The sequence below is a fragment of the Oncorhynchus clarkii genome, chromosome 21 (assembly GCF_045791955.1).
Source record: "Oncorhynchus clarkii lewisi isolate Uvic-CL-2024 chromosome 21, UVic_Ocla_1.0, whole genome shotgun sequence".
Lineage (NCBI taxonomy): Eukaryota > Metazoa > Chordata > Actinopteri > Salmoniformes > Salmonidae > Oncorhynchus > Oncorhynchus clarkii.
In genome coordinates, this window is record NC_092167.1 from 31571365 (window position 1) to 31587513 (window position 16149).

At 44.5% G+C, this 16149-nt stretch overlaps 1 protein-coding gene across 6 annotated transcripts in view; it reads left to right on the top strand.

Annotated features, from left to right (window-relative positions):
• LOC139378881 (H(+)/Cl(-) exchange transporter 3) overlaps positions 1-16149 on the top strand; it is a 65795-nt gene that overhangs the window by 5064 nt on the left and 44582 nt on the right. For 4 of the 6 annotated variants that reach the window (XM_071121458.1, XM_071121455.1, XM_071121454.1 and 1 more), the window contains exon 2: positions 8025-8217. The exons of the other annotated variants lie outside the window; for them this stretch is intronic. In XM_071121458.1, coding sequence (XP_070977559.1) covers positions 8052-8217 — 166 coding nt within the window. In that variant the 5' untranslated portion in view covers positions 8025-8051. The remainder of the gene's footprint in view (positions 1-8024; positions 8218-16149) is intronic. 6 annotated transcript variants of the gene reach the window in all.

Genomic DNA, 16149 nt, shown 5'->3' on the forward strand with positions numbered 1-16149 from the left:
CGAGCGGGAGAGGCAGGCAGAGAGCGAGAGAGGCAGGCAGAGAGCGAGCGAGAGAGGCAGGCAGAGAGCGAGCGAGAGAGGCAGGCAGAGAGCGAGCGAGCGGGAGAGGCAGGCAGAGAGCGAGCGAGCGGGAGAGGCAGGCAGAGAGCGAGCGAGCGGGAGAGGCAGGCAGAGAGCGAGCGAGCGGGAGAGGCAGGCAGAGAGCGAGCGAGGCAGAGAGCGAGCGAGGCAGGCAGGCAGAGAGCGAGCGAGGCAGGCAGGCAGAGAGCGAGCGAGGCAGGCAGAGAGCGAGCGAGCGAGGCAGGCAGGGAGAGAGCGAGCGAGGCAGGCAGAGAGCGAGCGAGGCAGGCAGAGAGCGAGCGAGGCAGGCAGAGAGAGAGGTGGAGTGAGGCAGGCAGAGTAGGGAGGCAGAGAGGAGGAGGCAGATGGAGATGCAGAGAGGAGGAGAGGGAGGGAGGCAGAGAGAGCGAGAGAGGCAGAGGGAGGAGGAGAGGGGTGAGGCAGAAGGAGGAGGAGAAGGAGGCAGAAAGAAAGAGGGATGGAGGCAGAGAGAGAGAGGGAGGGAGGCAGAGAGGGAGGAGTGGGAGGGAGGGAGGCAGAGAGAGAGGGGAGAAAGGCAGAGAGAGAGAGAGGGAGGGAGGCAGAGAGAGAGAGAGAGAGGGAGGGAGGCAGAGAGAGAGAGAGGGAGGGAGGCAGAGAGAGAGAGAGAGGGAGGGAGGCAGAGAGAGGGAGGGAGGCAGAGAGAGGGAGGGAGGCAGAGAGAGAGGGAGGGAGGGAGGCAGAGAGAGAGGCAGAGAGAGAGGGAGTGCGGCAGAGAGAGAGAGGGAGTGCAGCAGAGAGGAGGAGGGGGGAGGGAGGGAGGGAGGAGGAGAGAGAGGCAGGCAGAGAGCGAGAAGAGGGATCGAGAGAGAGAGAGAGAGAGAGAGGAGGAGGGAGGCAGAGAGGGAGGAGTGGGAGGGAGGGAGGCAGAGAGAGAGAGAGTGAGTGAGGCAGAGAGAGAGAGAGTGAGTGAGGCAGAGAGAAAGAGAGGGAGGGAGGCAGAGAGAGAGAGAGAGAGGGAGGGTGGCAGAGAGAGAGAGAGAGGGAGGGTGGCAGAGAGAGAGAGAGAGGGAGGCAGGCAGAGAGAGAGAGAGGGAGGGAGGCAGAGAGAGGGAGGGAGGCAGAGAGAGAGGGAGGGAGGGAGACAGGGAGTGCGGCAGAGAGAGAGAGGGAGTGTGGCAGAGAGGAGAGGGAGGAGGAGAGAGAGAGGGAGGCAGAGAGAGAGGGAGAGAGGCAGAGAGAGAGGGAGAGAGGCAGAGAGGGAGAGAGGCAGAGAGGGAGAGAGAGAGAGAGAGAGAGAGAGACAGGGAGAGGGAGAGAGAGAGAGAGGCAGGGAGAGGGAGAGAGAGAGAGAGGCAGGGAGAGGGATGGAGGCAGAAAGAGGGATGGAGGCAGAGAAAGAGAGAGGGAGGAAAAGAGAGAGATGGAGGGGGAGGCAGAGAGCGAGAGGCAGGCAGAGAGCAAGAGAGAGGGAGGCAGAGAGAGAGGGGGCGGGAGGCAGGCAGAGAGAGTGGGAGGCAGAGAGAAGGGGAGAGAGGGGGAGGCAGAGAGAAGGGGAGAGAGGGGGAGGCAGAGGGAGGAGGAGAGGGAGGGAGGCAGATGGAGGAGGAGGGAGGCAGAGAGAGAGAGAGAGAGAGAGAGAGGGAGGCAGAGAGAGGGGGGGATGGAGGCAGAGAGAGAGAGGGAGTGAGGCAGAGAGAGAGAGGGAGTGAGGCAGAGAGAGAGGGAGTGAGGCGGAGAGAGAGAGGGTGAGAGAGGGGAGGGGCGAGAGGGAGAGGGGCAGAGGGAGAGAGCAAGGCAGAGGGAGAGAGGCAGAGCGAGAGAGAGAGAGAGAGAGAGAGAGAGGTAGAGCGGCAGAGGCAGAGCGGCAGAGGCAGGCAGAGAGAGAGGTAGGGGGAGAGGGGCAGAGCGGGAGAGGGGCAGAAAGGGAAAGGGAGAGAGAAAGAGGGGCAGAGAGAGCGAGAGAGAGAGGTTGTCCTGTTTTCATACTTTCGCTTTGGCCACCATGTGATCTGAATATAACACGCCATTAGAAGGTGACCCAATTTTGTGACTCAATTGCAGTAATTCCTTTTGGTGAAAGAATTACAAGTTTTAATCACTTAATAATTCATAAACAAAAATCTTTATCAGTAAATACACTAACTAATTGGTAGGTCTACCTTTACCTGATAATTCTGTGAATGTTCATTATCCTCCCTCATGAGGGAGAGAATATCAGGCCTCAGGCTAAGACCCAGAGGCAGACACAGGAGGCAGATAGTACGAGTCAGAGTTTATTATAGTTCAAGGGGCAGGCAAAATGTAAGTCAAGGCAGTCCAAGGGTCGCAATCCAAATCAGTCAGACAGGTACAGGACGGCGGGCAGGATCAGGACAGGCAGAATGGTCAGAACTGGTTAGACTTAAGAAAAACTAGAGCACAGGGAACATGCTGGTAGGACAAGACAAACTGCCAACAGACAAATAGAAAACGCAGGTATAAATACAGATGAGATAATGTAGACAAATGGTAGACACCTGGTGGGGGGTGGAGACAAGCACAAGACCGGTGAATCAGATCAGAGTGTGACCGAGAAATTAGGAAATGACAAGGCACATGGCAATGTTTCTTAAACTTACAGAAGGCAAATAATTCCTCAAACTAAATATAAGTGGAAGACCCATTAAATATAAGTGTTGATATACCTTTTTAAGACTTTTTTTCTGGTAGAGGTTCTCTAAGACTCCGTTCCCATCTGTTTGACCAGAAATCAAAGCCATTACCTATGCCTCATTTTTAAGATGAGAAAATGGTTGGAAAATATATATATATATGCGTTAATTTCCCTAAAATATATACTCTTAGCTTTCTCACCCGAGACTCTTTTTATTATTTAGGTGCATGGCATTTATTCATAGTATTTTAGGGACAATATTAATATCCATATTCTGTGTTCCATCTGTGACAGTGCTGACCTCTTATTCAATAATCTTATTTTTTTCCCCCTCTTACTTCTACAATGTCACAACACAAGTTCCTGCCATTTTTCTTATCAATGGCACTGGTCTGGTATATTTCTCAAGACTTGTCTGACATTTTTTTTTGTTGCTTGGTCAGCTCTCAAAGTAAGCTCTTCCTCTGGTCTGACTCCTAAAATGTGCAGCATTAATGCAAGCTTAGAGAGCTTGAAAACTGTTTTTGTTTGAGGTTTTTCACAACTTTCATTTGAACGTTATTGCATTACTACACCCTAGGAAATTGCTTATGACAGTAGGTAGGATTGGGGATCGATGTAGTTGAGGTGTATAAGTGGCGGAGGTAATGTAGAAAGCAACTGTAATTGGAAAAAAAGAGTTGTTTTGGAGGTGTGTCAACCTGTATTGTTGGCAGTGGTGAGGCTGCCTTACAGGAGGTGTGATCATATCACTGAGGGGCGGGCAAAACGCTGAGTCATATCCCAGCAACAGTTTCCCCTGGCAACATCTAGGTCCTTGACTACTGAAAGAAGAGGCCCACTCTCTCGCCTGCTTTATAAGTTGTGGGTCCAGGACGATACCAGTATTGTGATACTCGTAAGTACCGTGGCAAGGAAACAAAACACGAAGCCGATTTAACTTCTTTAGGAAAACAGCCCTAATGTTGGAAACAAACATCATTATGTTGTCATCCAGAGTCACATTTGTTTATTTCCCAAGTGAAAGCACACAATATTTTTGACATACAGCAGGTTTTAAAGGACCGCAGAGTTTGACCTGCTTCGTGTTTTCATTTTTGTCATGGGAAAAATATTGCGATACTGATATCGTCCCGGCTCTAATAAGTTGTGTAACTGTCACTGCCAGGCCCAGCTCGTTTTGGCACCTCAGATAGCGCTTTCCCATCATTCAAACACATCTATTCTCATCCATATTCTCAAATGTCAGGGTGAAAAATGATAGGGATCATGTATCCTTCATAGGAGCTGTTTTCTAAAGTAATATTCCTCTCAAATTCAGCCTGTTTGTATCGTTCCTCATCGAAACCGTAGCCTTGCTTTGCAGTAAGCAACTTCATGTATCGGATATCTGTTGCATGTGAGTCTATGATAATGCTTAGCTTATTTAAGATGGATAATTTCACACCCTTTCGGTCGGTCACGTCAGGCTGGTTCTGAGACTAAATGAACCCACTTTCTCATCGTCTGTGCTGAAGCCTGATGGTCGTGTAGTTTTACCAAAATGTTCACGGCTTCACCTCAACCTTGTGGAGAAGAAGTGAGAAGAACAGAGGAACAGAGTAGACACTTCTCCAGACTGGGTAGGAACAGACAGTTCAGACTCCTGCAGTGTTATTCTGTAAATGTCAAAGATCTTTCCTTCAAATAGCCTACCATTTCTTTGTTCCACAATTCAGGGAATACAACATTCTAATTGCGATTTTTGTTAAATTTTCACTCGGAATGACCTAGGTCATCTTAAGTTTTTGTCTTCTTGAGAGTTGAAACTCCTGCTGAGCGTGTTCACAGCTTGGTGGGCACTGGGCCTAGCAAGCTCATGACCACAGTAACTGGTGCCAAGATGGAGGTTGAAAAAGGCTCACACTTGTTAACCAAGAACAAGAGCGCTCTTGGACTTGTTGGCATTCCTCCTAAAAACAAACAGAATAGAATTTCCTGCTGTAATTGAATGCAGCTCAAAGGGATTTCCTGATTCAAGGTGAGAGGGGAAGTTGTTAGGCTAGTGGTCCAGTCTGTTGGTCTATGTCATGAAGAGTTAGTTACTGTATGTAAAGCTATAAGACCAGGCTTGTGAAATGTAAGCTCTCTAGTCTCTGGTGTGTTGTCTCCTCCATAGACACCTAGGGATGTGCTGCTTAGGATTGGGGGGGAAATATGAGAAAATTATGAGTGTCTGTCTCACATTGTAGTCATCACAGAGTTTATATATTTATATTTAACCTTTATTTAACTAGGGAAGTTAGTTAAGAACAAATTCTTATTTACAATGACTGCCTACCCTGGCAAAACCCTAAACCGGACGGCGTTGGGTCAATTGTGCGCCGCCCTATGGGACTCCCAATCACGGCCGGTTGCAGCCTGGAATCGAACCCGGGGTCTGTAGTGACGCCTCTAGCACTGAGAGGCAGTGCCTTAGACCGCTGTGCCATTCGGGAGCCCTGCAAGATTCCTATACTTGAATGGAACATAAGCTGTAGTGACATCAGTGACACTATCATCTCCTTTTGCTTTTGAACGTTGATGAGTGTAAATGAAACGGGAGGAAGCCTAGAAGGATTTTGACTCTTTATTTCTTCCTGTCATTATGAGCTCATGACTTGTGGGACTTCCATTTCTCTGCCGAGAGAGGATACTTATACTACACTATCCATGGACTCTGGGAGAATTCATAATCTCCCCATAAGAGTCAGTGATACCACTGCCAGACAGTCAAATAAGTTTTCAGAGCAGTAAATTCAATCGAGGATACGGCCTACAGTCAGTTACTCTAAAATAAAGGAGTATATCAAACAATATCCCGGTATAATGGGTTTAAGCTCTCTGGCTGTAAATTGGCGACTCATATATAGATGAAATCATTTGCTGCCTGCCATTTGATTTAGTACTGTTCACTTTAGGATTCATTTAGTTCTCGTCGCTCTGGGTCTGGATAGTATGATGATGACGATACACGGTTATATTAAGTTACTCTACGTGATTCAGACATATCATTAGCTCAACCTGCTTCCATTTCATCTCATAGGCCTACCTTATTTTTTTATCACGTAGAAAAAGATCACCTCTTGCTAGGTAAGGCCAGAAACAATTCGTAGAAGAATCCTTAACCCACTTATTCACAGTCACATTGGCTAGCTAGTAGCTAGTAGGGAGTTTTCTGCCATTGAAATCCTCGGATGGGCCACCTAAGCGTTTGCCTACAGTTGAAGTCGGAAGTTTACATACACTTAGGTTGGAGTCATTAAAAGGAGGGACTGGTGCACTTCACAAAATAGATGGCTTCATGAGGGAGGAAAATTATGTGGATATATAGAAGCAACATCTCAAGACATCAGTCAGGAAGTTAAAGCTTGGTCGCAAATGGCTCTTCCAAATGGACAATGACCCCAAGCATACTTCCAAAGGTGTGGCAAAATGGCTTAAGGACAACAAAGTCAAGATAATCCTATAGAAAGTTTGTGGGCAGAACTGAAAAAGCGTGTGTGAGCAAGGAGGCCTACAAACCTGACTCGGTTACACCAGCTCTGTCAGGAGGAATGGGCCAAAATTCACCCAATTTATTGTGGGAAGCTTGTGGAAGGCTACCTGAAACGTTTGACCCAAGTTAAACAATTTAATGGCAATGCTACCAAATACTAATTCAGTGTATGTAAACTTCTGACCCACTGGGAATGTGATGAAAGAAATACAAGCTGAAATAAATCTTTCTCTCTACTATTAATCTGACATTTCACATTCTTAAAATAAAGTGGTGATCTTAACTGACCTAAAACAGGGCATTTTTACTAGGATTAAATGTCAGGAATTGTGAAAAACTGAGTGTAAATATATTGGCTAAGGTGTATGTAAACTTCGAAATACATTTTCTGGATGTAGAAATCCTTTTAGTTTATATTTGGTTTTAATAGTTTAAGTTAACACTATGTAGAAAAGATAATGGACCTATATATTTTCAAATAATATAATCTTTGAGAATTCTCAATCACCAAAATTAAAGCTGTCAAGGAGAATTGAAAATTCCAAAAGCAATGAATTTAGCAGTATATATTTTGTTACTATGTTTGAGCAAAAGAACACAGCATTAGCAATGGCAAAATGCATAGAATTGCAAGAGATTGGCATTAAAACAGCTAAATGTTTACTCCGCTGCATGGCAAAATGTGTAGAATTACAGGAATTTTACTTTAAAATGGCAAGAAAATATCTCTGGTCCATGGAGAAATGTGTAGAATTGCAGGAAATTGGCTTAAAAATGCAAAAATGTGTCTACACCACCAAAATGGGGGCCTCTAAATTTTAGCTGCTCCCCCCCGCCACGCCCGCCACGCCCACCACCTAAGCCCCCTTTTGATCAAGAGGAAACCCTGAGCTAGCCTATCTTTTATGATCTAGCAAAGGTTTTGGTGTATCCTCCTTCCTCTATGGTTCTGGACTAGGTTTTGTTTGCCCCTGCTTCCACTAGGGGGGAAATAGTGAGGTTAGTGTGCTCTACTATTTTGTTCTAAATCAGCATCACTCTGTTCATCCTAATCCCCAAACTAAAAATAGACATAAACACTACTGGCTGGTTCTTCCCACACATAAATGGTTTGTATTTATGTAATTCCTCAAAACGGATGCAGTAAAAATGTCCCATATTCCTGATGGACTGGAGAGGTAAACAAAATCTCCTCCTGAGTGGGCACCAAACAGTCCAATTCCAAATTCAGACAGAGGTGTTGTGCAGGGTACAGGTTTATGATTCCAATCTAGCACACACTCTCAGACAACCAGACAGACAGAGGTAATGATATACATTTTTCACAGTATTGGCATGAGGATTTTCGCCACCAGGGTCCTCCATCATCATAGTCCTCCATGCTGACAGAAGCAACACAGCTGATGAGTTTACTGCTACTTCTCTGTCACCTCCGTCTTCCTCTTTAGTGAAGTCTCTGGGTCTGACATCTCACACTCATCATGTGTCCTAATGACCCTCCTTCCTTCCCTATCCCTTCTTCCGCCCTTCTTTCCATCCTCCATCACCAACCAGAAACGACACTGCCGCAAGGCTGGTAACGAGGTTCTTCGGGAATCAGAACGAATCTGAAACGGAAACCTTACCCACACTTAATTCCGCCTTCTGGTTACAGCCAGGCTGAGCTGTGGACTTTCCTGTCTGCCTGAGTGTATGTGCCTGTGTCTGTTTTCCAGCAGCTCAAGTTCAACAGGGGCTACCACAGAAACAGCTACAACAGCATCTCCAGTGCCCAGCCCTGTGATCTGAGAGTGTGTTTGTGTTCCCACGCAGGGCACTGCCTGCGTAGCACGTAGCTAAATGGAGTCGGAGCAGCTCTTCAACAGGAAGGGCTACTACAGGAACAGCTACAACAGCATTACCAGTGCCAGCAGCGACGAGGAGCTACTGGATGGCGCCGGAGTTGTCATGGACTTCCACACCTCTGAGGACGACAACCTTCTGGACGGAGATGCCACCTCCCCAGGTAGGCCCACTGCTAATTGCTGCCGACTACGCCACCAGACACCCACTATCACCCCCCATAGTGCCGGGCTGTTGACCCCAGGGGAGAGAGGCTCTGGCTGGGCTATTTTGGTCAGATGAAAAGGGTCTGGTCCAGGCCGGAAGCTGTGGGTCTATCCATGGATGGATATTGTGAGCTGTGCTATTGTGAGCTTCCTATCCTGGCCGCCTTGCCAAATTTGCTGCATTGCTGATCAACCCACTCAATGCTGCCTCACCCACTTGGCCCCCTTGCTACCCTGTGATTTGCAGTTTTACCCTTGCTTTTGTGAGCCCTACTGTTGATGCTCTCTGCTGCTTCTGCCCCTGACACGTACCCATCAACCCTCCATCTATCCATGACACCCCATCCCAAACCACACCCTCCATCAGATGTCACCTGCCTGCCACCTCTTGACTTTAGTTCTGCTACCATTCATACCCTTTCACTTCCATCCATAACCGTGATTGGTTGGGTTCCCCTCCCGTCTGGCTGCCGCCATCTTGTTTTTGTGTTTGTTTTGTGCTTATAGCCTCATTCATACTAGCCCGGTCCCAGATCAACCAGCATGTTTTTGTATGACAACAGCCATAGGAGCTGGCAAATACAGCACAAAGAAACAGATCTGGGACCAGACTATGTCCATTCCTGTAACCTTGTTTTATTTTCTTATTTTCCCTGCCATCGCCATCCATGTACCTTATTCACTTCTCCATTCATGGTGCTTCAGTTCCTGTTTAGTTTGTGGTCGTGACTCGTGGCTTTACTTCTTGCAGGTTTTGTGGTTGTGCTACTTTTGGCCTTTGCTGCTTTTCTAGGTGTGGCTTGTACCATGCGGCTTTGTGATTGGACACTTGAACTGCACACATTGTGCTTTGTGGGTGTCGATTTGACTATTTACTGCTTTTTTTAGTTGTGTATTGTAATATGCAGCTTTGTGATTGAACCCGTGCTTTGTAGGTGTGTTGCTGATGATATTCCACTCATCACTATGATGTAGACATAAAGGCATCCTTTCACATTGTTCCTGTGCCAACCGATGCTCCCTGTCTTTCAGTCCTGTACCAATCACCTGTTCCTGTCGCACCCCCTCCTGCTTCCCTGGCCCAGTGTACTCTGCTCTGTAATAGCAGGTGTCCCATGTCTACTACTGCCACATCCTGCTTGTTTCCTGTTGCTGCCTGCTGGCCTGACGCTTGTGCTGCTGATTCATGTCTTGTAACCATAGTTACGCTGGCTTCTGCAGGCTCCTCTGGCTTGGCCTTCTTGTAGCTGTTCAAAAGAGAACCAGCTCCCTCATAGCTGATATGTTGTTTAATATGGCTAGTCATGGTTGGCTGCAGCGACTGTGAATAGTAATTAGGGAAGCTTGCCGTATCTGAAGGTCTTTTTGAAATGCTACTTAATCGAAACCTACTTAATACATGTATTTGTGTGTGTGGCAGAAACTCGCTCATGCTGAGGAAGAACTTTGTGCTTAACTCTTTGACACTTTTAAGTGAGTTAGAACTTATGTAATGCGTGTTTGTACGTGCGTTGGTTTGAGAGAACATTTACAAACGGATTGCCAGTACTAAAGTACATTTGTCAAACCATGGATGTAAGCAGAGCCCAAGGAAAGCCAAATAAAGAGAGTCTTTTGTCTGATTGAGTCTGATGGGACATAATAATATTCTAAAGTAGAGTTGTTCTTTTTCATTACCAGAGCTTACTTTAAGTTGTGCTTAAGGGTGCCAAGGGAGTTCTTGACATTTTTACTCTCTGCTGCACAATCCTCTCCTTATCATCCTCGTCTCTGGAGTGTTGTATACAAGCACAGAGCTCCTCGTGTGTGTGCGCCCTTGTGAATGCAGTACTATGAGTTTCTGAGTACAGGGCTAATTGTCTTCTGTTAGGCTCATCTACTTTAAGGATTTTTTTGGCAAGATTAGCAAATTTAGGCATGACATGCCAGCAACAAACGCTGACACTACACATCCAAGTATATCTGACCAAATTATGAAAGACAAGCGTTGTAATTTTGGTTTCCATAAAGTGAGTGTGGAAGAGATGAACAAATTATTATTGTCTATTAACAATGACAAGCCACTGTGGTCTGACAATTTGGATGGAAAATTACTGACGATAATAGCTGACGATATTGCCACTCCTATTTGCCATATCTTTAGTCTAAGCCTACTAGAAAGTGTGTGCCCCCAGGCTTGGAGGGAAGCAAAAGTAATTCCGCTACCCAAGAATAGTAAAGCCCCCTTTTACTGACTCAAATAGCCGACCAATTAGCTTGTTACCAACCCTTTGTAAACTTCTGGAAAAAATTGTGTTTGACCAGATACAATGCTATTTTACTGTAAACAAATGAACAGATTCAGCACGCTTATGGAAGGACATTTAACCTCTTTGGGATAGGCGGGATGCAAATGTCTCAACTGGCCAATAGCCAGGGAAAATACAGAGCGCCAGATTCAAATAAAATACTATGAAATTCAAACTTTCATTAAATCACACATGTAAGATACTCAATTAAAACCACACTTATTGTGAATCCAGCCAACGTGTCAGATTTAAAAAATACTTTTAATGAGTTTTAATGACTCCAACAATATTGTACGTAAACTTCCGACTGTGGCTGTTGAATGCGGAAACGGCTGGTAAACCAGGAGAGTGAATCTAAATATTGTGTCATGTAGGCCTAGTGTAAAAGGCTCATAATGTTCTCATGCTGCATTGATTCAGCCTTGGGGCAGTTTTAGAGTACATTAGTTATTGGCAGGATTCCTCACACCAAGCAATATGTTTCTAGGAATGTTAAGGTTGAAATTCTCCACCATGCTCTGTGCTCTTACCTATCATAACTTTACTTTGGAATATGCTGTGTCGTGTAAGTGCTGTGTCCCCTACACTTAAGGAGACCAGACAGAGGCAGAGCAGACCCGACATATTAATAATTAATGACCCAGTGAAGGCTGGCTGTATAGTAGCGCTCCAGTGAGGGTGACCAGGCTTTGTTCAGTAGGACACACAGAGAAGCGGCCATTGTGTGTGTGTGTGTGTGTGTGTGTGTGTGTGTGCGTTTTGGCCGGTATTGGGTTACACACAAGGTTACTCTCAGTAATCTCTGCTCAATCAGTGGCCTCTAAGGTTGGGCGGTAACCAAATTTTCATATCGTCATACTGTCCTTCTCTCATCCCGGGATTTACGGTATTACTGGTATTACTGTTTTTTTGCGCTAAAAATACAAAAAAAGCACATTAGGTGTCTATTACCAAAATGCTAACAAAATAAGCACAAGTACTAGCGGATTTTTATAGAAGCTGCTAGCTAAATATGCTAACGAGCACAAACGAAAATAAACGAATTGCAAAGACATGAAAACCCGTCACAAGTTATACATAGAGTGCCCTCAAAGTTTTCACACACCTTGACTTTTTCCACTTTTTGTTGTGCAGAGTGGTCAGGCGGATGGGTACAGGGTCAGGACAGGCAAGGGTCAAAAACCAGGAGGATGAGATAAGAGAGACTGGTGAAAAGCAGGAGCTGACACAAAAACGCTGGTTGGCATGACAAGACGTACTGGCAACAGACAAACAGAGAACACAGGTATAAATACACATGGGATAATGGGGAAAATGGGCGACACCTGGAGGAGGGTGGAGACAATCACAAAGACAGGTGAAACAGGGTGATCAGGGTGTGACAATAATAAGTTGCATGGACTCACTGTGTGCAATAATAGTGTTTTAACATGATTTTTGAACAACTACCTCATCTCTGTACCCCACACATACAACTGTCTGTAAGGTCCCTCAGTCGAGCAGTAAATTTCAAACACAGATTCAACCACAAAGACCAAGGAGGTTTTCAAATGCCTCGCAAAGAAGGGCACCTATTGGTAGATGGGTAAAAAAACAGACATTAAATATCCTTTTGAGCATGGTGAAGTTATTAATTACACTTGGGATGGTATATCAATACACCCAGTCACTACAAAGATACAGGCGTCCTTCCTAAATCAGTTGCCGGAAAGGAAGTAAACCGCTTAGGGATTTCACCATAAGGCCAATAGTGACTTTAAAACAGTTGCAGAGTTTAATGGCTGTGATAGGAGAAAATGAGGATGGATCAACAACATTATAGTTACTCCACAACACTAACCTAATTGACATATAGAAAAGAAGGAAGCCTGTACAGAATAAAATATTCTAAAACATGCATCCTGTTTACAATTAGGCACTAAAGCAAAACTGCAAAAATGTGGCAAAGAAATGAACTTTGTCCTGAATACAAACAATTATGTTTGGGGCAAATCCAACACGTCACTGCATCATGTTATGGGCATGCTTATCATCAAGAACTGTGGAGTTTGTTTATGATAAAAATAAATTGAAAGGAGCAAATCACCTGGTTCAGTCTCCTTTCCAACGAACACTGGGAGACAAATTCACCTTTCAGCAAGACAATAACCTCAAACACAAGGCCAAATATACTCAGGAGTTGCTTATCAAGACGACATTGAATGCTCCTGAGTGGCCAGTGGCCTAGTTACAGTTTTTATTTAAATAGGCTTGAAAATCTATGGCAAGTCTTGAAAATGGCTGTCAAAAAATTATGAATCACCAACTTCACAGCTTGAAAAATTAAAAACATTATAATGTGCAAATATATGACAATCCAGGTGTGCAAAGCTATTATAGCAGGGGTGTCAAACTCATTCCATGTAGAGACTAGTGTCTTCAGGTTTTTGGTTTTTCCTTTCAATTAAGCCTTAGACAACAAGGTGTGGGGAGTTCTTTACCACACTGAACAAAATATAAACGCAACATGCAACAATTTCAAAGTTTTTTGTGATTTACAGTTCATTTAAGGAAATCAGTCAATTGAAATAAATAAATTGGGCCCTAATCTATGGATTTCACATGACTGGGAATAAAGATATGCATCTGTTGGTCACAGATACCTATAAAACAAAGGGTAGGGGCGTGGATCAGAAAACCAGTCAGCATATGGTTTGACCATCATTTGCCTCATGTAGCGGGACACAGTTCCTTCGCATAGAGTTGTTCAGGCTGTTGATTGTGGCCTGTGGAATGTTGTCCCACTCCTCTTCAATGGCTGTTTCGAAGTTGCTGGATATTTGCGGGAACTGGAACGCACTGTTGACACGTCAATCCAGAGCATCCCAAACAAACTCAATTGGTGACATGTCTGGTGAGTATGCAGGCCATGGAAGAACTAGGACATTTTGATCTTCCAGGAATTGTGTAAAGATTCTTGTGACATGGGGACTTGCATTATCATGCTGAAACATGAGGTGATGGCGGTGGATGAATGGCACGACAATGGGCCTCAGGATCTCGTCACGGTATCTCTGTGCATTGAAATTGCCATGGATAAAATACAATTGTGTTCAATTGTGGCTTATGCCTGCCCATACCCTAACCCCACCGCCACCTTGGGGCACTCTGTTCACAATGTTGATATCAGCAAACCTTTTGCCCACACATTGCCATTCACGCTGTCTGCCATATGCCAGGTACAGTTGAAACCATGATTCATCCGTGAAGGGCACACTTCTTCAGCATGCCAGTGGCCATCAAAGGTTCACATTTGCCTACTGAAAACTGTTACGACTCCAAACTGCAGTCAGGTCAAGACCCTGGTGAGGATGACGAGCACGCAGATAAGCTTCCCTAAGACGGTTTCTGACAGTTTGTGCAGAAATTATTTGGTTGTTCAAACCCACAGTTTAATCAGCTGACTGGGTGACTGGTCTCAGACGATCCAGCAGGTGAAGAAGCCAGATATTGAGGTCCTGTGCTGGTGTGGTTACACATGGTCTGCGGTTGTATGGCCAGATGGACATACTGCTAAATTCTCAAAGAAAAACGTTGGAGGTGGCTTATGATAGCGAAATGAACATTCAAATTCTCTGATAACAGCTCTGGTGAACATTCCTGCAGTCAGCATGCCAATGGCACGCTCCCTCAAAACTTGAGACGCCTGTGACATTGTGTTGTGTGACAAAACTGTACACTTTAGAGTGGCCTCAGCACAAGGTGCACCTGTGTAAGGACAATGCTGTTTAATCAACTTCTTGATATGCCACACCTGTCAGGTAGATGGATTGTCTTGGCAAAAGAGAAAGGCTCACTAACAGAGATGTAAACAAATTTGTGCACAACATTTTCGAGAAATAAGATTTTTGCGAGTATGGAACATTTCTGGGATCTTTTATTTCAGCTAATGATACATGGGACCAACACTTTACATGTTGCGTTTATATTTTATGTTCAGTATAATTAGTGACCTTAATTCATCAATCAAGTATAAAGGGAGGAGTGAAAACCCACAGACACTTAGTCTTCCATGGAATGAGTTTGAGACCTGTGTATGAGAGACTTAACCAGAAAGACTCACAACTGTAATTGCTGCCAAAGGTGACTCTAACATGTATTTACTCAGGTGTGTGAATACTTACACTCTATGTAAATTAGATATTTCTGTATTTCATTTTCAATAAATTAGAATTAAAAACATTAAAAACATGTTTTCACTTTGTCATTATGGGGTATTTTGTGTAGATGGGTGAAAGAAAAACATCTATTGAATTCATTTTGGAATTCAGGCTGTAACACAACACAATGTGGAATAAATGGGTAACAGGGCTGCTCCTTGCATTTCTGCTGCTTTAGGCAAGCCCAAAAAGCGGCAGCCACAGTGAAACTAGAATAGTCCCAGTAAGCAAAAGGATATTTAAAAGATGTCTAAAATACTTATTTTTCAGACGTTGATGTTAGGTTAAATTTAGGTTCTGATTGAATGGTGAAAATATCTATTTTCCGGAAGTTTAAAGTACATTTTTCAGGACGTTGAAATCAGATTCATTTTCGGTAATGAATGACAGTAATGACAGTTGAAAATACTTATTTACCAGACGTTGAAATTATGTATTTTCCGAACGTCGAAATCAGGTTTAATTTTTGGTTCTGAATGAATGTTGAAAATACGTAATTTATAGATGACTATGTTTGGCTGGTCTAGATCTGACCAAATCTGAACCAAACATAGACGTACGTCTATGATAGGTTCAGATTTAGACCATGTCCGTGGGCCAGATTTGGTTCGTCCAAACGGCGTCAGCGTTGGTCCTGCTTCCTGAGGTATATCCTATAGTGTTGCCTGAAATTGTATTTTATGAATGCCCAACTGTGGTAAGCCTACCATTTGTAAAACACCAAATAAAGACGTTGGCTCATGCTTACTTGGGTGTAGCCTACCATGTCAACCAGCAATGGAATTGTATGAATGCCCATCCGTATGGTAGGCCCATCATTTTTAAAACAGGCGGTTGCATTGGCTTTGTGACGAATCAGTTTAGCTATTTAAGCCCTGAATTTCAGCTACCCAACTTTTTAGGAGTTATTATGAGTTTATTTGCATTGTGTTTACTTTACACAGCAGGAAATGCAGAACTATTAGTTTGTTTGTTGCTATGATCAGATTGATATTACAGATCATTAAAATGGGGTGAAACTCCTGGACAACAGTTGTGATAGTCCATTCCACATTGTCCATTTTACTTTGACGTGACCTGTTTTTAGGATATGTTGTTTGCTAACGTGACAGTGCATTTTTTGTTGTTGATTGGGCACCATTTAGTTAGGCTATTTGATCGGAGAAACCTGCATGATGTAAAAAGTGTCTGCCAATACATTGTCATACATTTTATCTCCAGCCTGTAGGCTACAGTAAAGGCAACATGCTATTTTTACTATATCCTGTATCCGCTACATGATTTATTTTTTGGGACGGAATGTTGATGGATCGCTGCAGCGGTGCGTCTCCAACAGCACCCTGGAGAGGAGCGCTGGGAATGGACAAGAAATATATTTTGCGCCCCTGCCTTTGACAAAGTG